Here is a 25030-nt window from a genome sequence, read left to right on the forward strand (position 1 = left end):
GTCAAATGATGTAATTGTATGAAATCCTGTAATGAATAGGACTCGGAAATGAAAAAAATGTTACGCCTTATTTACTTTTCTTTTTTCTTTTTTCTTTTTTTTTTAATTCATTCCAACTGTATGTGCACATGCAGCACATGCCTACACACAAGCACGGCAGTAAGTAAAAGGCTTCCTTATATTCAGTATGCTAAACGACCCAGCCACATTATTCTTCTATTGCGTGTAAAGAATTTGTTTTTCTGCATAGTGAGGATGGCGTCTTTGGTTTCAAGAATATAAGTAGGAGGTGGGAAAAAAAAAAGAGTCTTTGGAGATGAAAAAGGGGAAACAGAGGGAGAGCAGAGAAAGGAGAAGCAAGTGGGGAAAAGAGACGGGGACTGCAGCTTTAGCGGTAGCATCACCAGCTGTGGGAGGAGTGTGCTGTTGTGTTGCATCTGGGGATGAGGCTGCCATGCCACCGTGCTGGCTTAAAGATGTAATGAATCTTCAGTCGGGGGCTTTCCTTCCAGGGTGACAACTGGCTTTGAGGAAGGTTGTAAATGCAGGGGAGATTGTGGTATAATTCCTCAGACTGGCGTTTGTGCCCCCCAGTCACCATTCGATTATCTCCCAAATTGCTGTGTTTCACTGAGATAAAGATTTTTTATGGCTTGCTGACTTGAAACAACTAGCACAGGCAGAATAGGGGGCAAAGGAGGGAGAGGGAAAGAGAGAAAGGGAGAAAGCAATGGCCAAACCTGCCACGCATAGTAATTTTCTTTGGTAAATGACAAAATCTTTGTTTATATGACATTTCCCTAAAATTACTGCAGCGAGATGAATCTGAAATATAAAATGTCACATTTGGCATGCAAAACTATGAAAATATATTTCTGTGCAAAATTCATGGAGGCATTTAATTTAGAACGTGTTTAATAACTAAGGCAGCCTGCATCAGTAATCCTGCCCGGAGGTCCCAAAAAGATTGTCATATTTATTCTCTCTTTTCTTCACCCCCCTCCTTCAATCCAAAGCCAAAAAATTTTAAGGGTAAATGTTCATTGTTAATTAAGATTTACTAATTAAAATGAAAATAATTAACAGGAAAGCTTAATCTCTGAATATTAGCCCATACTTAGAAAGAAAGGAAGTTTTTGTATGTGGCATTTCCTGTCTCTATTAAGAGTGCATTTTGTGTGATCAGTCAATGTGTGGAAAGCCCTGAAAAGATATTTCAGCGAAAGGACGGCCGCTTGCCAGCAAAACCACGGAGGATCCCTCGCTAGAGCCTTTGATCTCATCTGTAGGAGTGCTGTAATGTTATGGCACTTTAGGCACAACTCAGGCTTGGGGCAAACAAACCACCTCTGATATGGAAAATTGGCTCACTTCACCTTTTACCTTCGCCTTGCTGTCTTGACTGTCTCTTCTGATGCCGATGCAAGCATGTGGGCCAGATAATAACAATACCTCTTAAAGACACATAGAACAAATTGGACGCCTATACGATGTCATTATTATTTATTCCTATGCCTTTTTATTTTCCTTTCTCCTCCTCCTCCTCTTCTTCCTTTTTAGTCTGCATGCAGGCATCTCTTTCCCAGTGTGGGGGTTTGGAGGCCTTCATCACCTCCTCCCAAATGAGAGATGTGTGGGCTAAACCGCTTTGCCACCAATTATACTAATTTCACTTCTGCCTAAATTGTTTTGGTTGTTTTGGTATGCAAAGATGCACACACTGGGGAGATTGAGGGGCATTACTGCAGGGCTCAGCACACACCTTCCCCTGTTTACAGCCTGTCAGCGACGGGCACAGCCGGCTCACTGAGTCGATTCTTGTGCCAGTTAAAAGGGAAGGGACAGTCCCAAATACACTGTACTGTATAATGAAAAATAAACACACTGTAGTCGTTAGTTGTATACATGGCATGATGTGCTACTACATCATTGGTTGGAACTGGGGTTGAAATATGAATTAAAAAATACAACTTGGATAATCATAGCTACCAAATACTTCAACTCAGGGTGGATCAAATAGTGTTGGGTGATATCAAACTGGATTATGTAAGCTTAGGCCAGATTGGATTTAATGATATAGATTGTGATAGGTAGGCCATGCAGTGGTGCCATGGTTAAGACTATTGCCATGTCGCACAGATATCCCCAGTTCGAGCCCAGATTGGGGCCTTTCTGTGTGAAATTTGGTTGTTCTGTATATGTCTGGGTTTTCACTGTAGAATATATCAGTATCGACGATGGATGGAGGTTTGCATTGGATCAGGCAGGACAGTGTAGTAGCAAATGTTACTGCAGTGAGGGGATCTGACAGCATAAGGTTGCCTATGGTAAGGTGGAATTGCGTCGGGTCGGATGTCATAGTGTGGAGCTGGAAAGCCAGAAGGTTTAGGGATGAACTGTTGATGAACAAATACTTCAGAAGGCGTCCTTTCTGTAGAGCAAATATCGATATAGGTAAATAGATACATATATTTACCAGCCACATTCCAAGTATGCAAAATGCTTTTGGAGAAAGCCAAAAAAGTTGAGTAACTTTGCTACTAATGGTGACAGAGACCAAGTGCTCCGTTTAAACACAGCTGACTTTCTATTCAGCTCTGCTCAACACATGCCACGGGGGACAAAAGGCTGAATATGTATTTATATTGTTCTCTGATTAAGTTAAACTGTCTAGCCTGCTGACTTTATTACTAATTTTAAGCCCTCAAACAAGGCACATGTCACCAAAGCAAACAAGCAAATAAACAAAATGAAGGTTATAGCCTGAAGGTTGGTTGGATAATCTCACAACCAGAAGGCTGGCATTTTGAAACCTTCTGCTGATTGTGAAATCTACGTTTGATAACAGGGATTGCTGATGAGCCCTTGAGCAAAGCTTAAAGCATCCTATCCTTACATTGTTAAAAGGAGTACATGGACGTCGCATTATACAAAAAAGGTTTATTGTTAAGTACGGTTACTTTAGATACACTTTGAAAAATTATGACTTTTTTTTCAGAAATCTTACTAAATATCTCATTCAGCCCATTGCCTTTGGCAGGAATTGCAGCTTTGAGTCATCACTGGTAAGCGATGCACTTTGCACACCTGCATTTGGGCAGTTTACGCCATTCCTCCTGCCAGATCCTCTCAAGCTCTTTCACATTGGATGGGTAGCATCTGTAAACTGCCATTTTCAAGTCTCTCTCCAGCTGTTTTTTAGTTTAAATCTGGGCCTTGGCTGGACCACTCATGTTGAGAAAAAGTCTTGTCCCACAGGAACTCCAGCAGTGCCTCGGGACATTATTGTGCTGAAAGGTGACTCTTGAGGGCCAGTCTTCCTTTAAGAACCGTTCTGTATTCAACTGCATTCATTCTTTGCTCCTCAAATGTGAGAAGCAATGCTTCTACCACAATGCTGCAGCATCATCATTTACCAAGCAGTTCGTAGAGTTTCTGATTTAAAAAATCCGAAGTAATATGGTGAAAAAAAACAAGAAAAAAGAAAAGAAAAGAAAAAACTGATAAAAGGGTTTATTTTGGTCTTTCTTCACACACAAGGATAAGGAATGGAGTGATTTCAACATGAATGTATACTTTGAAAAATGGCGTATGTGATTTACATAGTACATATGTACAAAGTGATTTACAGAGGCCATGTCACAGGGGAGGATGTAGACGAGACAGCAAGACTGTTAACTGCAATTTTCAACCGGCGTCAACCTTTTAACCTTCAATGTCAAACAAATGGTTTGTCCTAAAGGCAGAAGACCGATTTACATTTACAGGTGTGTGCATGTGTGTGTGTGTGTGTGTGTGTGTGTGTGTGTGTGTGTGTGTGTGTGTGTGTGTGTGTGTGTGTGTTAGAGATGTAGTCCTTTTTTCTTTTTTGGCAAAATGCAAACATGCAGTCTTGTTCACAGATCACATCAGTGTTAGCTCAGTAAAGTTTGCAGTTGTAATCAGCCATCACCGACTTCTGAACAAATACTGACACTGATGTTTGTTGTCAACTATCCATGCTCCTCACTGTTCAAATGTTTATCTGCATGTTCGCCAAGCCAAGAGAAATTGTTTCTCCTTCCATAGAAATGCTTCTTTAGACATGGTAAATTATGGAATCCAACTCAAAGTACAGTATTTTGTGTTTTACAGGGGACCCATAGTGCATCTCTGCAGCCCCTCGAAGTGTGTGTGTGTTGCCTAAGAGCGACCAGAGACAAGCTTCCCAGAGGCCTCTACACAGTCAGCGTGGCGCTTCACAGCTGTCTCGGCGGTCCAGCTCTGGCCTGGTGCCGCGAGAAAGAGCAGCAGACTTGGGCAGTTTCCACTGAGCCACATGGGCATCGGGGCCGCTTCTATGACATCGACCTGCACATCAACCAGAGCCTGTTCATGGTGGGACATATTTCAGTTTGTTTCAGCCTTTATTAGGTGTTACAATGTATAAGATCCTAGGATCACTGGATGATTCTGGATTATCCAAACAAATATATTTCGCTCAAAAGTTCTAAATGTTTTTATTTGTAGAGCTTTAGCTTTCACCGTTATTGTTGCAAACCTAATATAAACTAGAAATGTGGGTAATGCAAGAAATTCGAAGAGGTTTACGTTTAAAAGTACATTTTTGTTTTCTTGGGTGACATTATTATGCTTTCCTTCATCAGTTTCTTTGAATTTGTCACCAGTATGATTAATTTAGTTAGAGACTCCTCTCTGAATATGAGAAGTTGGTTCTAAATATTTGCAAGTATTCACTGAAAAAGTAAAGAGGGGTCTCTTTTCAACATTTTGAAATGGAACACACTCAGCTTAAGTGTGCCAGATGAAGCCATCGATAAGAAATTCAATACAATATTTCAGCTAAACACAAAAACAGAAGCATTTAATATAACCTAATAATTTTTAGTTCCTATTTTTTTCAATGCAATCTCAGATTTCTTCCTTTACTTGTCTTTATCAGTTGCAGACAAGCCAGCGTAGTTGCTCGTATGAAACGTTGTGACTGTCAAAAGAAGCATATGAAAATATGCCACGCGCAGCCCCTGGGTTTCTTTCCTGAGCTCTCCATATTAATAAAACAGCAACTTCTCAAACAATGAATCTATGCATGTAAATCAAACCGAAGATCAATTATTCATTCATATAAGGTAGTATTGCTTTATTAGAAATAAACTATTTTGCTCAATTTGTGCATTATTTTTTTTTCTGATGTTTATTCAAACTGAGATGAAACAGGAAGATGATGTAGAATGGATAGAATATTTTTAGAGTCTTAACCTCAATTTCCATTGTAAATAGTTGACTATATATATATGCTTTGCCATTGGATTCTTTTGATGAACCAACACAGTAGATTGCATTAGAAAAAAAATCTATAGAAATTTCACAACCACTCTCCAAAACCTCTTGATATGAAGGAAAGCGTCCTCTATAGATGCAGCGTTAATCTTAAAAAAAAAAAATACAAAAACAAAACACATCCTTTTTCTGGATGGTCGATATTGACCAGTGGATTAGAACTCTTTGGTTACACTCATTCATTGGTGATGTGTAAACAGTGGAAAAGCTTCTCAAGCAAAACCTTAAAACAGAAGCCACCGAATTCAGTGTCCCTCCTAATCCCATATGGCCTCGCACAGGCTCAGAAAGGGTTTCTTCAGTGTTCTGATGGCAACTCTAAAGGCCTAGCTGGAGCATTTAGCTCATGTGGACACTGTCAATGTACTGGTGGGCGTATTCACTGAGCTCGAGCATCCTGATAATATTGTCTCCAGCTGCCATCAAATATAAAGGATGGGGTAAAAGCTGGCATAAACTGAATGCAGACCTGGGATCTGATTCAGAGGTAAAAAAAAAAAAAAAAAAGGTTTAAGTACGGCATGGTAAATGCCTCATGTCACTCTGCCTCCCCTCCTCTCCTCCTCAAACCCTCAGCTGTGCTTTAAAGACAAATCAGTTGTTGTTGTTGTTGTTGTCCTCATTGATAGTGGTGGAAACGCTGATCAGATTTGTCTGAGACTACCAGGACTGGCTTATATGCTGTTTTTTTTTCTCTCCTTCCCTTTGCCCACACTATAGCGTGAGATTTCAGGAGTGTTTGCAGTGCCTTCTAAGAGGAAATGAGGAATTAGTGATGGTAGGAGGAAGCCAGAAGCTTATTTTCCTTTCCCCTCTCTCTCTCTTTCTCCCTCTCTCTCTCTCTCTCCTACTTTTTTCATCCATCCTTAGCTTTGTGTGTCTGGGTTTGGATTAAGTCAGAAACAGTACAGTTTAACTGAGATGTCTTGGATAAGCAGGAGAGTTGGAATGCTCGAAATTAGTTGAAAACTGATATAGTAGATGGAGCAAACAGGAAAAAATGTGCAAATTTTTTATACATGTTTTGCTCATTGCCACTGTTACATCTCTCACAAGGGTTCCTCCTGTTTCCATTTAAAGACTATATTTCTAATATTTGAATGGGTTCATCCGGCAAAATGCTAAACAATCATCTCAAATAACAGGACTTTACACAAGCACACATATGTGAGGTTGTGCACGTGTCTACACGGAGGCCTGTCACGCATACACACAAATGACTATTTATGCAGGTCGTATTTCTTGCAGTAAATGAATAATACGAATAATCTCAATATCCATAATCCGTAATATTGTACCATAAATTTATGTCCTGAGCCAGACACTACTACCCTACATTTCACAGGTGTGTACCAGTAGCGGATTTGCAGGAGGGTGAAAGGGATACACATGATTTATGTGTTAAAACAAGTCCTCTGCATTTCCCATTACAGCTAATAAAGGGATAAAATATTTTCACCCGGTGATGGATGAAGTCGCTTCCACCTCACTGTCAGTTCATTTTTTAAGCAAAGCCGGCGCTCTCTGGGTAAATAACAATGTTTTCCATTGACTGCTTAAACCACTAACACTTATTTGCTTCATGCGAGACAACCTTGATATTATCAATTTGATCGATGTTGGCCTCACTGAATGACAACTGAAGTAACTACCAGCTTATATCAACTGCAGTCTCGGGTGCTCATGCGTCCTATGTTTGGTGCCGATAGTCTTTATCACTGCAGCAGCTCCTTGTGCGTGATTCTATGAGTTTGACCGGTAACAATGACAGTTGAGAAAACAAAAAAAAAAAACAGAAAAAGGTTGAGGGACAACTTCAAGCCTGTGCATTAAACAGACCCCCGGGTGCTTCTGTCCTGTTTGTTGGCGTGTGTGTGTCTGACTGGCCTCATGTTTGTAAGGATACATGCACAGTTAGCATGGTGTGCGGATGCGTCTGCAGATATGTACATACGTTAGTAACTGCACCTGCAGGCATTTGTGTTCACTTGAGCCCAACTGTGAGTGACTTTGCAGCTCTTTATGTCCTCTGCAGATCTTACCTGCTGCTTGTGAGATATCCCCCTCCATGGTCCTAGTATTCCAACTCATCACGGTACCTGGAGACAGCAGCCACATCAGTTCCACACTTGCCTGGGGGGCTTTTCCAGTTTGTGGGCCGAGTCTCCATCTGATCCAGGGCAGGTGTGTGAGTGGCAGTCAAGCTGCGCCTTGAGGTCACGGCAACATATTGATTCAGATCAGAATTATCAAACCAAAAGGAATAAAAGTTTTATCAACGTTTTAGAGCAAATGACTCGCATCTAACCACTTGTTCTGTCAATGATGCAGGTTTAAAACTCCACTGCTCAGAGGTGAACCGAGCACACAACTGGACCAATTTAAGAAAATAGAGGCTCTGATTTCTTCAGATCTAGACCACTGGCTTTGCAACCTGTATTTCAAGGTATGTGTCTACGTCTGACATTAGAATAAATGTGCAAATATTTATTTTTTGGAGATTCTTGTCTCTTCTTGACTGCTTTTAAATTCACAATTGTGTGCAGGTATTAACAGTTTATAACTGTTAGGTATTAACACGTATGATTTTGCATGATTTTCCTTACCCTGATCCTTTGGGGTGTTTAGGAGGAAGAATGGTTGATCTAAATAGATGGGGGTTGGATTTTTGGATTTTCTACGATAAAAAGCTTTTACAGAGAAATTGGCCCCAGAGAGCAAACAAGAACCACATCTTTGCCCAGCAATTTCCGGATGCATTTGAGCTGATACATTGATTAGATTAGTAAACATCTTAATTAAATTAAAAACCAGAACAAAGCTCTCCGTCTTGGGTTTGCTTCTATATTTGTCCCTTTGACTGTGACATGTTGTTTGTATTATACTGCATTATCATTACTGTGTCTACAGATGCTTTGATTCCAGCAGGATTTATTTTGTGCGTCTTTATTTATTCACAGTAGAATGGAATGCATAATAGAAAGAACAATATTGCTGTCACATTTGTAACTTTAATTGAATTACAAGCACTTAAAGTTGATAATAGTTCTGCAGTTTGATCAGAATGACGAGGTGATGTGATTGCAGACACATGTTGTTTTCCACTGAACAATGGTGATGCAGTGGAATTATATGAATATAACTACCAATGACATCAACATAATTAGGTTATAGTAATGATGTCTGAACACATACCTGGACCTCAGGCAGCCCACTTCCTTCCCGTTTGTTCTCTTTCAGGTGAAAAGGTTTCCACCTGGAACATCTGGGGCGTCAGAGCGCTGCATCCATGTAACAATACCCTCCTCTAACCCCCCTGATTTTCCCCAATCTGAGGCACATCGTGAGCAACTCCAGAACCAGCTGCCACTTCAGCACCAGCCCCCATCGCAGCCCTCTCTCCATCCCGTTCATCCTCAGTCCCAGCAGCAGCAGCTGCATGCAGGCCCCAGCTGCAGAACAGGAGAGCCCACTGTGGTACATTCTCACCGGGGGTCTCCTCTCCACCTGTCAGCTGATTCTGCTTGCTCTTCCTCATCTATTCCAGGTAGGAGTCCAATGTTAAAACCCCCAACTATGCCACAGTGGGGAGAAAATGTCAGCCGAATGTCACTTGTTCTGGGAAAAGAAGAATGGCAGGTCTCATTCTCTCCAGTAACTCTCCACTGAGGTGAATGTGCCTGGGGGGGCTGGGGGATTTGATCTATTTATTTAGAGCAATATTTAAGCAGGAGGAGAAAAACAACATAGATGCTGATTGCTAGTAGCCTATATAGATAAATATCCACCAGTTCTATAAATAAACAGTCTACATTGTCAGTGAAATCACTGAGTAAAGTAAAGAACAAACCTGAGAAATATCTAATAATGGCTACAGCTTACAAATGGACCTTTGTATCAAACTGAACATTTTTGCTATAAAAGGGCAAATTGCTGCTTTATTTTATGTTTTGTCATTGTGCATATAGTTTGCTTTGCAGCTGATTTTTAAAAAGAGTAAAAAAAATAAATTAAAAAAAACACCATGAAAAGGACCTCAGCTTGACTCAGTTTCACATCAGTGAGATTCTTTCGGACTTGCAGGATTTTCCTCTGGGTGTCTCTGGTTTTCTCTTTTGGTGCAGGTCACTTATGTTGCAGATGTCCATTCCCAGGTGTGAATATGTAAAGTTTTCATGTGACTGACAGGTTCGGTTTTTGCGTTTCGTCCTTTTCGGTGTCTACTCAGATAAAATCTGTGATCCTGACTCGGAGTCCTGTCAGACCTGTGCTCTGCTAATCTGGTGGTCCAGGCAAGGTCATCACATCAATGCAACCACATTTAGACAGAGCTAATTACTTGATACTAATAGCAAGGTTCTTTTCTGTTATTTTTCTGAACATGTTCTTGGTTCCCATCAAAATCACTAAACATCCTGGCCATTTGCAAACATGGCGGCCAGGATGTGTCATGATCAAACGCAGGCTCATTTGGTATTGATATACTGCAAAAATGACCGGCTCGTTTCTTTGTTATTAATATACCAGCATTTTTCTCTCTCTCTCTTTCTTTCCTTCTTTTCTTTTTTGCACGCACAGCTCATCTTTATTTAACAGTCCTCAAAAGTTTCTGGGGTGCTCTGCTTTAAACATCACACAGGCTTTTTAATTACAAATGAGTTGTGACAGGTCTGCTGGGTAGCACCCTGGCCCATTTTAAACGTGATGCCGGCTGACAGCTTGGCAGTGTTCTCCCAGCACTGAAACATGTGGAAGAAATTGGTCTTTTACATTTCACAGCTTGTCGCTTCCTCCGCTGGCTGACCTGTGACCCCCCACAGAGATCCTAACGCCCACAAGGGAAGTGTCCCCAACGAACTGACTGCCGTTCCACGGAGAGCGAAAGAAATAGTGAGGGGAAGGAGAGAAGCACTCACTATAGGAGATTTATGTTCTGCCACACCAGGAAAAAGGTACCAGGTCTCTCCACCTCACATGGCTGCGAGCTCTGGCTCCCACGCAGTTGCGGACGTCGACACACACACACACACATTTTCGCAGCCAGGTGAGGAGGTTGCCTGGGAAGTGAACCCGATCCGCAACTGAAAAAAATGGATCAAAAGGTGTCCTTCGCAGCGCCTCATCCGAGCCGTTCCCTAAGCCGACCTGACGTTTGTGCCGTATTTGCATACAGATCCGTTCATGTTGCATTACCTCTGGAGTGAATTATGGCATTCAGATGGAGTGATACGTCAAGGCTGAAGGGAGTGATTGCATGGACAACTTTAACCCAGCCAAAAATGGAAATCCAATTCAGTGAGGAGAAGAAGAACGAATTACCCCCCCCCCCCCCCCCCCCCCCCCCACTCCCCTTCCAGTTTTTAGTGAAGTCTGAGGGTTTTCAGACATTTCTTTCCGTTTTCATGCCTCTATTTTTCTCGTGTGCGTCATGTTGAGATCACTTTCTCTGTGCGTGTAATGCCTGGATATTCCTCATTACCCATTTGTCTCAGAGTTAGGACAAGTGTATGGAGACCCCTTGTCAATGTGATAACGCACACTGAGCAAAGCTTGACAGTGAGACTTGAGGTATATTTTCCTGAGGCCTTAACTTAATTAATCCCAATGTAAAATCACAGTACTTGTAAGGTGCACAGAACAAAATCTGACATCCCAATCCGAGATAATAACTCTTGACAAATTCAGATCAAACAATCAAAAGATTTTGCTCAGTGATATGCTACAGGTTTTTGTATTTTAGATTGACTTGTTATTGGAAAATAGGAAAAATAATAATGACGTGATTCACCTTAACTGACTTGTCCAAGCATAATGGAGTATATTTGGCATCCTGATGTAGTGATTAGCTAGAGGCGAACTGGGTTAAGTGACCTTTCACATTAACTGAATGATCCAGTTACATTGGGTTTGTTTGAACCCAAATGACTAATTAGATTAGTCTCTTGTTTCGTGATTGCCTTTAGTGTATCACTATCAGCACGCAGATGAGTCTGCCATAACTGTATCACTGCTGCATTTCTCTTTGGTTTTTCCTCTTAAATTTTATTTATTTAGTTTTCTTTTTTTTTTTTTTACAAATGCATCTTAACATCTATCCCCTTGAGCATGGATAGTGATTTCGAGGATTCCTCATCTAATGTCGTCTTTGGCGTGCTGCCCTGCACTTTCAGGACGCTCTCTCCTCCAGGCCACTCCCAGTCATCAGAGTTTCAGACCACAATGTTACATCATGCTTTCTCTCAATCAGTCTGTACTTCATGTTTCACCGATTAATTTCACAATGTCCGGATCCCTATAGCATTGATTCAACCTTTTGAAGTCGTTTGCTGAGATACACACGCGAACCTGAACATTATGAGTGGTAAACAAGTGTCCAGGACCAGATGTGGAGAACCAGAACAGTGTATATGAAGCAAACACAGCCAGAGGTTAAGACATCTGGCTTCCACTGTGATGCACTGAGAATCCCCGGCTTATTGGGAAAAGACAAGTGCAGCCAATTGTTGCTTTAGCAAAAATAGAGAAGACAGATTTGACTTCCAAGACTATCGAGGCATCACTGTTGAGACCGATAAAATTACATACATAGAAATACATATTGGCGTTCACTGAGCATCTGTTATTGGCATTAAAATGCAGTCAATTACAAGAAAATAAACTCCTGAGTGCATCAACACCAAATCCTTACTGTATCATAGCAACCTTAACACGAGACTCTGACATGGACTCGGGGGTAATCCTTGAGTTGCTAACCTTCGATCCCTCTGTAACTTTGGACTAGTCATCAAGCAATTAGGGGCCTAGGTGAGCAAGAACCGCCATCTCAGTCCTGTTCCATCTCTCTGGTAACACAGTGATGGGGTCTCAACAGTGTTAGAACCCTCAGGCTTTTCTCTATACTTGGCCTGTTTTTGTGCGCAGGCAGGAGAGACAAGAGTTCTGCATTTGTGAGGCACACGCTCCTTTATTCCTATCCTGAAAAATGCGTCTGCATATATGCAAGTGTCTACATATTAATATCCTTGCCTTTTTTGTGTGTGGGTGCATCAATGCAGTGTGTGTACTGGACGAGTATGTGTGGTAGTCCTAACACAGCTCAGAGCGCAGGGGGATAACAAGGAGTTTGTTGTTGGCCTTGGGTGCCCAGAGAGGCTGGAGTTGTGGCGGCTCCAGCACTCCGAGTTCACGGACGTAGCCCTTAGCTGTCAAAGCTCTCGATGCTGCCTCCGCACTGATTCTGGTTCTGCAACGTCTGAGCATTAGCAAGTGGGGCCTGATGTAATGAGTGTGTGTGTGTTTGTTGTGTGGTCAAAGAAAGCATCCTAATCCGTGGTGGTACAAGTCTGAGTCTATACATTCGCTTTTTTTTTTTTACTGGAGTTTGAGATGTGTGTGTGTGTGTGTGTGTGTGTGTGTGTGTGTGTGTGTGTGTGTGTGTGTGTGTGTGTGTGTGTGTGTGTGTGTGTGTGTGTGTGTGTGTGTGTGTGTGTGTGTGTGTGTGTGTGTGTGTGTGTGTGTGAGAGAGAATAAGGATGAACATGCATTGCTTTGTTTGATTCTCTGAATAAGTGCTTGAAATGAATTTTACAGATGAACTATATATATATAATATATTATATAGTAGTGTATATATATATACTAATATGTTTATGTTATAAAACAACTGCTAACTTTGATTAAATTGATCTCAAATCTCTTTTGGTATTTTTTGATGTTTTCATTAAAAATAAAATGTTTAATTTAAAGCATATATGTAAATTAGGTTTAATTAATATGATACAATTATTATTTGTAAACATAATGAATCTTAATGCCAGTACAAAATCTTTGTCACAATTGGTTAACATGAGAAAACTATAGACCTTCATATTATTTAATTTTGCATATACGACAGCGCTACTTTATAATGGCCAGCCCTCCAAATGTTTACCAGTTAAGTGGTAATTAAAAGGTACATTTATGTAGAATCTGATTCCTGTTCAAAACAGCAGTGAACAGACTCTGCACCATTTTCATGTAGCGCGATTTAGCTGTCAGAGGGCTTTCTGATGTGTGGCCTATATTTAAGTTATTATTACTGATATATTTAATCCTGCAGCAAGGGAAAAATTATATCATTGCAGAGGTTTCCATATGTATTATATAGATGTGATTGGTTCCACGGGGGTAAAAAAAAAAAAGTTTCACATAGTGAGCTTTTTACATGTATCAAGCTAAGGTTTACTTAATTACAACCTCCAGGCAAAGCAGGAACCCTTTTTTAAATTCTGTGAATGTTAATATGCTAAATAATGCAGATCTTCGACTCTTCAAGCATGAGACACACATCTGGCAGCTTACCATTTAAATTACAGCAAAAAAAAAAAAAAAAAAAAGAAAGTCAGATGGATAGAGAGAGAGAAAAGAAAAACACAGAGGGTAGAAAACACTTCAAAAGTAATTTCACAAGGAAGAATAAAAGGGCAAAAATTCATCACAACCAAATTTTATTTCTTTAATTTTTAAATTTTTGATATTTCATGATTTCTAACTCCAAACATTAGGGCAGGAAGGTTCAGCTCTGAATGTGGGAGACTCAGATGACTGTATAGAAAACACCACAAGTTGAATAAGCATCTTTCTTTTTGTGCAAATTAAAACCATCTCAGAAAAATATATTCTAGTGAAGTATTGAAAAATAAATTTTTAGTGTCTTTGATAATGCCATGACAAAATTATTGTTTGCATTGTATTTATATATATATATATATATATTGTTTTAAGTGTCTTATTTCTGTGGCTTTCTACCAGTACTTTTAAGTAGGCCTCGTCAAGGTTTGAAATAAATAATACCCAGCCATGTTTTCACAATTGTCAGGTGGTTTGCAAAAGAAAACAAACATGCAATTCTTTCTTATTCCCACTGACTGCACATTATCTCTCTCTCTTTTTTTTTTTTTATGCAGGAAAGAATTTCTCCTCGGGAGCCTTTTCTGAGAACACTGGAGAGAAGAGTGATGCATGCAGAGAGAAAGCAGAGGGTGGGATTCTCCACAAGGTAACACTGTGATTTAAGGGGAAGTGTTCCCACCCTTAAAATGAGTACCCTCTCTCAGCTTTTCCCCTTCCCTTCCCGCCCCTCTCCGCACCCCTACACACACCTCCCCGGCTTATTATCTGAGATTTGTCAAAATACATTTCACACTAACAGGTATTTTTCAGCCTTCAAAGCCAGTTTTGATCTGCTTGACAAGCCAAAGCAGCTCAAATTCTGTGAAATCAGCAATGCCAGCCAGACCTCCCTTTTTTTTTTTCTCTCTTTTTTTTTTTTTCCTTCCTCAAAACCATTTTAAACACGCCTCTTCCTGTGCTCCAGAAGACTTAAGCTAAATTAATCAAAGCTTGCATGTTACCTGCCATACTTTGAAGTGGTAATTGCAAAATGACTGTGTGCTGATCTGGCATTGCTGCCTCCTGGTCCACCCCAGCCATTGTGCCTCTGCTGCGGCCTTTTGTTGTTCTGATGTTATTGTTGAGGTAGTTAGACGCCTATGAACAGCATCAAGCCTCCCCTCATGCCTCTCTCCACCCCAAGAAGTCTTTATTCTCACTAACCTCCTTCTGCTGATGTACAAGAGGCTCTTCAGCCCACCATTAATCAGCGGTGACCTGTTAAATAAATGAGTTTGTTGATATGAGGTTTTATTTCTCTACAGCCTCTGTAGACCGCATTTTTCCTTCCCCTCTTTGCCCTATCTTTAAAACCTCGCTAACTCTGTCAAATGTCGTGGTGTGGAACCCAGTTGTCTAATGATTAAGTGGAGTGATCTCCAACCTGCCCCAGCCTGGGAGCGCTAGGGATCAGATTTCAGCCCTTCAACCTGCAGTGCAGGCCTAATTAAAATGAATTTTCTCCAGGCGACCACTTTGCCCACAGGGCAGGAATCCAGCTATATACGGAATCCACTCGTAAGGTATTGCATTAAATTTATTGTTGGGAGACACCGGAGAACATTGTGCTTTATATATCTGCTGCATTTCTTTCTCTTTGCTTTCTTTCTTGCTCCTTTCCACCTTTTTATTGTGATCATCACTCTGGAATCCAAGCTTGCTTTGGCAAAGATTGCCCTATGAAAACGGATGGAGCTTTTATGGGGCTCTACCCATTTACTACTTCCTGGGCCTAGTTTATCTCGGGGAGGGAGAGAGAGAGAGAGAAAGAGGGAGAGAGTAAGAGAGAGAGATGGAGGGGCAGAAGAGATGAAAAAATGAAGTAGAGAGAGGTAGAGTGAAAAAGGGGTTGAAGAAAGGGAGAGGTTGCTTATTCCAACTGTGGATCTCATTAACATATATCAGTGTGTATTTCACAACTTCAAGCAGAAAGGCACTAAGCCCACCCAAGGGCAACACAGGCAGGGCTGACAGGGCCAGGGAAAGCAAGCCGTTAACATGTTGGCGGCTTAACAAATAATATCTGCTCCCAAGTACCTTACTGAAAAATTTAAAACCCCACTTCCTAACTCCATTTGACTGTGTTTATGACGATGACAGTAAACGACTTGTGTGGAAAAAAAAACAGTGCCAGCTGCTCAAATATCACATATTTAACGCCACCGTCACTGTACGCACGTTCCCCAAATGAACTCCACTTGAAGGATGGCACGCCGTATGCGATTTTTGCCGTCATTCGTGTTTCGTGTCAATTGAGGCGCGTGTGAGATATAGGAGAGGCTCCAAAGTGCCACACACACACTGTCACTGTCACCGTGTGCATCCCCCAAGATAAATTCAGAAGCCTGTTTCCTGCTTTGATTACAAATGACATCCGCATGTGTTCTCCCCGATTTCTGCTCCTCACAGAAGAAGCCAATCAAGAAGACAAATAGCTGTGGCCCCAGCATGAGCGGCAGAAGTGCGCCGCCTCGGCAGCCAGACAAACAGAAGATGCAGCCTTCAATGGAGAACCTCTCCATGGAGGAGATGGAGGAGTATACGTTCTCCCTACAGTAAGTCGCACCACTCATTATCCTGCCTCAGCCTCGCAAAAAAAATTCAAATGTGGGGGGGAACAAATGTGGGTGACAAGTGGTTTCTGTGAGGTGAAAGATGGCCAGACAGACACTGATAACACAATGTGTGTGTGTGTGGAACACCTTCTGTACAGACAGAGGTGATGAACTCACATTTGTTTTAAGTTTCAACTCAATTTTAATTTAACGTGAAGGAGTCACACGCAGTCATTTTGCCTCTTTTGCGGCCTGAGCTGTCCAGAAGACTTTTTCTCCCCTGATCTAACTGAACATTTGTACTCAAATCTCTCGCAACCAATGTTGTTCTTAAGTTAAAAATTAGTTTGTCGTGATGTTTTATAAAAAAACACCAAACAAGACATTGCTCAACCCATAGAGTCACTATGTGTTGTCGTCTTTTCTTTCTACTCTGAACAATAAACTGCAACAAAGGCAGTTTGGGGAGGAGGGGACATTGTTTTCCTTTTCCTCTTGTGGCTCGCAGCATTTGATTTTAATAAGAAAACAAGAATGTATGAAATAGAAACAGCGCACGAAGGACAGACATTCATACACCTTGGCCAAATTTGCTATACGTAACATGGAGCAGCACTGTATGCCTATTGAGCATCAAAACAGGCTAAAAGCAAAATTGCTTATTTCAACAAAAAAGTCACAGGTATTTGTTTTCATTTGAACATCAACTAAATTAAGGGGAGGAGATTACCAGACACACTGCTGCCCCAGTGCAAGGGGGGGGGGGGGGGGGGGGGGGGGGGGGGGGGTGGCAGAGAGAGAGAGAGAGAGAGAGAGAGAGAGAGAGAGAGAGAGAAAGAGAGAGAGGAGTCTATGTATGTGCAAGAGAGGCATAAAGCAAGTTCTCCCTGGAGATTTAAAAGTACCCATGTTTCCTCATTTCTGGGAGTTCGTAATTTATAGCTGCTGGTCACATATTAAACAAGATCAGAGACTAGTCCCTGACATCTTCTGAACATACTGGGGGAATTCTAATGATTACCAGCATATCCTGCCAACAAATGACGACACAGGGACTATCTTGAGGGAGAGCGAATACAAAGCGAACACAGAACCAAGGCAGACTGCACACAAAGAGACACAATTAAATGGTTTTCACGATTATTCATAGTGCCGCTTTTTACCTCTGAGCAGTTGCCGGGTTTCGTGAGATGAGACATTTCTGTCAGTTATAGGTACGGATTGTATTGAGTTGGAGCCTCGGCTGTTCCCTGATGCCCTGTGAAGGTGCAGCTGCTATTGATTTCATCCTTAGAAGCACACACATTTCAGTATCTTTGAGCTAAAAGCCACTTTCCTGCCCTCACCTAATCAGACTATTAGAACGATACGTTGGCTTCTGCAATGAAGTCAAAGACAGTTTCTCAGTCTTACCCATCTCTCCCACTGTGCTGCTTGACTTATTATGGGATTCTACACATTACCCGAGGACTGACAGAAGCAGAAAAAGAAAGGGGATTGTTTACAGATTTTGTTTGCCATTATGGCGTCATCTCCATCTCTTCTGGCATCTCGAGAGCTCAGTTTGTATCTCCATGACTGTTTTCGTGCATGTATGTGTGATTGTGTTTAGTAACTGTGTTTACAGTATGAACACGCACACGAGCCTGTATTTTAAGTGGGAAGAGGATTCATACTGCAGTGATTGAGGAATATTACTGCCATCTATTGAGCCACAAGAGACTGAGCTTATTGAGATTTTTATAGGGCATCCTGACACAAATGTGCAAATTAGATGCTCATGCATTATTAAGCAAAACACTTAGAAACTCTAAGATTGAGTTCACACGATCTGACAACCACTCAGGCATTTTAATGCAACACATACATTTATGTGTGACAGACATGAGTTCTTTGTTCATTAAGTAAAACACACAGAGAAGAATAAATTGCAATAAAAAAAAGCTCATATCCAGTGTTTTGCAGTATCTATAGTTGTTCCACAATGGAACTTTAACTAATTTTACACGACAGGATGAGAACATCAACATCAACATTGATAGGAACATTTTTAAGGTTGTTTAAAAAATGCTACAGTGTAGCTACTGCAGTGTAGCTGTCATTTTATTCTAATAATTTCTTGATTTTCAGTTACATGAAAGTTGATGCAAAATTAAAACAAATGTTGGTTATGTGTTTTTTTTCTCTTCAAATGATGATACAAAATGTCAAAACAACAGAAGTCCTCACAGATACTCCTGCAAAAACTGTGACTAAAGGTTGCATACGGTGGTGTTCTTTTTGGAATTTGAATACATATATCAAACCTCAAAACCGTTCTTCACCTGTATGGAATTCAGCATAAGTACCAGGTTTCAAGCGCATCTATCATCTCATATGCAAGAAAAAAAAAGGTCATTATGGTGCATGAAGTCATGATACCTGTAAATCATAAAACACAATTTGAACAAAATATATTTTCACTGCAGCTATTGGCAGTAGTAAGTCAGTCCTGAGCAAATGAAAACAAGCCAGGAATTATCTATTTGTATTTTTTCTTATTTATAACGCTGCTGTATGTGTTTGAACATGCATGAAAAACTCTCGCCGACCTTCCAGCCTATTTGATGTTTACAAGTATAATCTTAACCGCCTTTTTTTTTTTTCCCCTCACAGAATAGCACTGAGCAGAATCGAAGCACCTGATTCAATATGGCTGGTGTAATTCGATCAGGCAAATTTTATGCTTTTGGAAAAAGATAAATATACCTCAGTCGGAATTCATTTGATAGTTTTAGAGAATAGTTTAGAAATACTTTACATTAAGTGTGTACTTATGAGTTACTGACAGAAGCTTGCTTTTAGATTACACATAACAAAATGGTGTTATACACATAATCTTAAGGAATTTCAGTTTCTTTTTTAGGAAAAACATTTTTGAACATGCTTTGTTTCATGCAGCCGTAATTACTGATAAACTAGTTTAGCATTGTGCCTTACCAAAGTCACCTATTTTTTTTTTTTTCACTCTGGATTTTCAGGAGATAAACCTGTTTTAATCAAAGTCATTCCCACATAGCAATTAGATCTAATTAGTCCAATTATCAAGATTCTAATTACATTAAAATATACCCCCTAAATCTCATATCAATTATGGTATGTGTGACTTGTCCTGATCAAAAGACACGAATAAAGAGACAGAGGGAATATACAATAGCTTGAAAAGGTAGAAACGACGAGCTTCCCCAATCTCTGGAGGACAAATTACTGTGGAAGTGACTCTACTTGTCCCTGAAGCTCTTCTCACAAAAGACAGTGGGCTTTTGGGGATAAATGTCACTTAACCTTAGTTCTTTTGTGTCATATTTCAAACTATTTTGTGGCTGATTATTGGGTTATGATTAGTTACACATTTGTTTTATTTCATATAATTTAGTGACAGATCCCAATAAATACACTTTTATCATTTCGAGTCACAGCAAGTTATCAGACACTTTCATTAAGTTTTCGTTTGGATTGTAGACAAAGTTGTAGTGAAACTAAGTTGTATCAAAGCCAGGCAGAACTTGTGCTTACACATTGATTCAATTGGTTTCCATTAACCTGCATATGTCTGTCTATAGCTGTACTGGTGCGGTGTGACACAAAAGGTGTAGCGGCAGCGCATGCACATGCATACGCTTGCACCGCCTGTGCTTGCTGTGGAGTCAGAAGGAACACACTGACCTAATTTCCCCCAGTTAGCTCGCCTCGTTGGGGACCAACGTTCCTCTCCACCCGTTTCCCCCAACCGAGCCTATCAGAGCACTCCCTGTGTGTCTCGGTGTCTCTATCATTCTGTGCCCTCCATCTGTTTGAGTCGGCTTCCATGTTCAAGTATTAAATTGACAATAACGTGTCAAGTTATTCTCCTTCCGGTTGTCCATCATTTCCTATCTGTGCTGCTAATTACTCTGTTGTGTGCGTGAAATATTGATATTGTGCGCCGTGCCATGTCATTCCTTTGCTCAAAAAGAACCAATAAGTATCATAGAGAGAAGGCAAGATCAGCCCGCAGAAAGAAAAAAAAAAGAGAGCGAAAACCACCTGAAATAACAACTAGTTCCAGGCTGTCAATCCTTTGCACAGTGCAGCTCCGAATCACAACTCAGTGCAAGGGTCAATCAATTCTGATGTAATGCTGGCAGGAGAGGTGGGTGGAGATGGCAATGCTGGTCACCCCTGAGTCTCCGGTGCTTTTCAGGGCTCTTTCCTTTGCTGAGGGGGCAGGAATTTGTCTGCGTGTGTGCATGCACAAGTACATGCCTGCATGTGTGAAAGAGAGGCCCCCTGGCTACCTCGGCCCGAGTGCACATGTTAGGGTTTTTTGCAGCCAGACGTGCCCTGGGTCACGCCGTGTCTCGCACACACGCACACGCACGCACACACAACATCAACGTGCTGTTTCCTTTATGGAAATCTGAGCTGTCAGCTCCCTGACAGGCTAACACTGTGATATGATTGGTTAATCTGCGGTGATGTGGGTGTCGGTGAGCGATGACTGCCGTCCCATTGGTGGTCTGGGTCGAATGAAGGTGTTTCCCACTGACTCGTAAGACGGGAGGGGGTGTCAGATAGGGGAAAGTGACAGAAACTATATGGACGAGCATATGAGTGATTGTGTGTGATTTGTGCATGAGAAACTGTGTGTGCCGTTGAGAGAAAGAGAAGGAAGCCCGAGGTGACACTTCACTCACGCTCTTCTTTTTTTTCCCGTCTGTAATCATTTCTTTTCCTGTCTCATATAGACATCTAAAAAAGATGGCAAAAGTCAACAAACAACTCCTCAAGAAATGCAATGTGGATTTTCTTTTTTTTTTTTTTACATGTAGCTATATATTAGCTAATGCATTGTAGCACAAATACACACTAATGTGAAGTGCCCTGTGAAAATAAATATGAACTTTTAGGAAAACACATGTGATGGACAGCTCCGATAATATAAGTGACAAGATGTGGCTCTTGATGTAATCAGAATTTGATGCACTGTGTAGCAACTGTTTATACTATATCATCAGCTCTCATTTTAGCCATTGTGAGTTTGAAGTCATGGCAGGTCTGATTGGTAATTGTTTTGACACTAGAGGCTTAAACATTTGCTTGCACTTTGTTTAAAGATACCCGTACAAAAATGGCAAAAAAAAAGTGCCACGTTCCCACAAAATGTTTTCATGAAAATATAATTTTTGTTGTTGCACATTTGCAATAAATATTCCTTCTTTTGGTTGAAGATGTGATGAACATGTTCTTATTAGGTCATTGTTATTAGATGGATGTGTCCCTGTACATTTTAAAAGACAAAAGCAGGCAGCATTCAGGGATTTTTTCCTGACAGAAACCGTCTAAACATAATATGTGAGTAGTCGACATTGTGTTAAATCTAATATAATAATTCTCTTGTTAGACAAACAGAGTGGTTTGAAAGTTAACTATACCTCAACCATCTCTGGATGGCATTTCAGGTCAAGTCTTTTCCTCAATTTTTAGATGATAATCCCTTTTTTGGTCTCTGCATATGCATGTATAACACATAGCTAGCTGCTCATAATTATTTCCTTTCCCCCCCTCGCACTCCCTCTTGTTAATTCTGTCTTTATCTCACTTTCTCTGCCTCTAATTTTCTCCATCTTTCTCTCGCCATCCTGTCTCTATCTCTCCGGTGACAATGTCCTGCAGTTATGAGGCAAGGTCAGAGAAGTGAAATCCATTTAAATACTGATGCAACTCTCTGGAGCCCCATCCACAGGCTCTGCAGCACCCCTCCCTGCACACCTCACACAAACTGATGAATGGATAAATCTCTGTAGAACATCTATTATTTGTCCTGCATTAATCATTCTGGGTATAACAAATCTACTGGCACCGTGTTCTATGTGCCCCCACCCCCCACCCCCCCAAAAAACCCAACTTTATGAAGAGAACAACAACCTGTTCTTCATTGTTGAGGATTGAGGTGGTAAGCCGTGTGTGTGTGTGTGTGTGTGTGTGTGTGTGTGTGTGTGTGTGTGTGTGTGTGTGTGTGTGTGTGTGTGTGTGTGTGTGTGTGTGTGTGTGTGTGTGTGTGTGTGTGTGTGTGTGTGTGTGTGTGTGTGTGTGTGTGTGTGTGTGTAAAACGAGTACTTGGGAACTCCCATTGTGTTTGTTGATCCCAGGTGCATCTGCATTTGAAATGTTTCCACACTAGTTTATGGCGCACCGAGGGACCTGCCATTTCCCATGTTTTAATTCCCTCTCATGCTAAGTCAGGCGCTCCATAAAAACGCCACATGTTGCTCCGCAATGAAAACAGCTACCTCATGTATGCGTCTAAACTATTCCAAGGTGTATGAGGAGGCCAAAGTACATTTTATCAGGAGTTTTGTTTGGACAGTGCCGAAGTATCACTCGCTATCATCTCAGGAAATCGCAGCTCTACAGCACTTGAGGCACTTGTACCGTTTTCCGTATCCCTCATATGCTTGTTCGCATGTGCAAATGCCCTGCACATTGTAAAATATAGTAGCCAGGTATTAGTCAAGCACAGATTCTAATAAAGTGTATTTGAGTTTTCACTGTTTGTGATTATACTCTTCCACTCCTGATCAGTTGCAAACCATTATAAGTTTGTGGTGAGCTGTTATATAGTTTTATTCACCTGATGCTCTCCAACTCTTGAGTCAGATTCATTTTTAACCACATTTAAAATGCCTACCACTGGGCTCTTATTATTTTATCAATGAAACATGTTTATGGGCCCTCGCTTTGCCAGTTTTGCAAAAGTAACTGTGCTTATAAACCCACCAAATGCTCAGGTTGTTGTACTTGGGTGGATAAAGTATATAAATAAATAAACAAGTGTAGGTAGATTGTGTGAGAGAAAGAGGTGAGCGCAAACTAATTTGTATAGTTTGGAGATTTTCTTTTGCAGTATAAATACAACTTCTCACAAGATGACATAAAATGAGTCAATTATCCAAACGCCTTGCAGGCATAAAGTGTTGCTCTGCTCAAGTTGTGTTTACACGCACGCACGTACGCACACACACACACACACACGCACACACACACACACAATGGAAAATACCAGCTTAGCAACCTATGATTATCTTATGATATATATCTTGTGGGAGTGATTTTCTTTGTAAATTCCACGTTCGTAGCTTCCTGCTTTATATTTTCCCCACCTGTGCTAAGTCTTGCTCCAACATCGGTTATCATGTAATACGTACTTCTGGATGAATTCAATAAATATGAAGCTAACACTTCCATAGTGTTAATGCATTATTAAAAGGTGGATTTACATGCGAGGAACGTATTTTTTTATTTATTTATACGTATTTGTTTATGGAATACATGCACAGCTGCATAAATTACCACCTTGTTGTACAAATGTGTAAACTGAACATTATAAGTCTATGTAAATGCGTACAAGCAGTTGAGCTCAATTGATTCATTGATTTTGATTGGTCATTGGGGTCAGTGTTTAGGTCAGTGGCAGTGGTGGTAGTGTTGTAATGATGTGTTTTAGACACGCACACACACACACACACACCTACATAGACAATAAAAGTTCACTAGAACTTAAGCAACTCAAAGTAATAGTTCCTCACCTAAATTAAATATGTGCTTCTATAATGAAAAATGCATTAGATATCGCATAAAATGTACTCAGTGAAGAGAAACGTGGGTTAAGACTATTATTCATCATCGCATTAAAATTGCTTTTGCATTAATCTGTGAGAAGCTTTTCTGTACTTGTCTTATTTTCTTGAATTCACCAGGTTTTGGGTTGGTTTTTTTGCAGTGCACTGACTTAGCACATAAAAAATGAAAAACAATGGGAAATGCCTGTAATAATTACCCACAAAACAGATTTGAACAGCTTGTTGATTTTCCTTTAAATTATTAAAATTGAATCAACTGATTGAACTTGATGACTATATGTCTTGTCACAGTTGCTGCCAATTGAAGGCATTTGTATAAATTGTATACCTTATTCATTGTGAAATGTATTAATCTCCCCTCCTGCTATACAAATATTTTCGGGTACTTTTGTATACTCTATTAATCCCTGGTGGGGAAATGTTTTGTCCACCTTTAACCCATCCTATTTCTAGGAGCCGTGGGCTGCCACAGTATGGCGCCTCGGGAGCTGCTGGGGGTCAAGGGTCATGCTCAGGAGCCCACAGTAGTGACCTGTCCGCTGTGGGATTCAAACCTGCGACTTTTCAGTCCCAAGTCTGCCTCTCTAACCTTTAGCCCAGCACTGCCCAGTATATCCCCCACTTTTGGCCAATCACACCCTGGTCGTAATGAATGAAGCAATAACACCAACTAAAAAGACAATGCCCCCCCCCCAATGTTTTCCAATGTTCAAATGGAAAAATTCTTTACATACACTTCCTCTCTATGGCACTATATTTCTCACCACTCATGTCCCTCCTACCCTCTTCACTGGATTGGGGGTGGTGTTGTTTTTTTTTGGTTTTCTTCACGACATCCAATCAGTTTTAGCCACGACCAGAGTGGGTATGCCCGTCACCAGACAAACCAATGCCTCCGGGCCGCTGCTCCCGGTGCATCCATGGGTACTCCCACAACAGGTGATCGAGATGAGTAACAAACAGTTGAAGGATGGGCTTTGTTCCTCATTCACTCCCCACTTCCTTTAAAATGCAATGAAGCTGATTGGTGTTCGCGACAAAAAC

At 40.9% G+C, this 25030-nt stretch overlaps 1 protein-coding gene across 1 annotated transcript in view; it reads left to right on the forward strand.

Moving 5' to 3' along the window:
* The window catches only part of ofcc1 (orofacial cleft 1 candidate 1), a gene marked incomplete at both ends in the record, with an annotated part of 174284 nt that overhangs the window by 12228 nt on the left and 137026 nt on the right, over window positions 1–25030 (forward strand). Inside the window, 7 exons of the mRNA XM_080515268.1 lie at window positions 4135–4377; window positions 7376–7524; window positions 7672–7786; window positions 8581–8631; window positions 8761–8887; window positions 14286–14377; window positions 16180–16325. Of these exons, the coding sequence (XP_080371394.1) occupies window positions 4135–4377; window positions 7376–7524; window positions 7672–7786; window positions 8581–8631; window positions 8761–8887; window positions 14286–14377; window positions 16180–16325 (923 nt within the window). The remainder of the gene's footprint in view (window positions 1–4134; window positions 4378–7375; window positions 7525–7671; window positions 7787–8580; window positions 8632–8760; window positions 8888–14285; window positions 14378–16179; window positions 16326–25030) is intronic.

The sequence above is a fragment of the Blennius ocellaris genome (genome assembly GCF_963422515.1).
Source record: "Blennius ocellaris genome assembly, chromosome: 19".
Taxonomy (NCBI): domain Eukaryota; kingdom Metazoa; phylum Chordata; class Actinopteri; order Blenniiformes; family Blenniidae; genus Blennius; species Blennius ocellaris.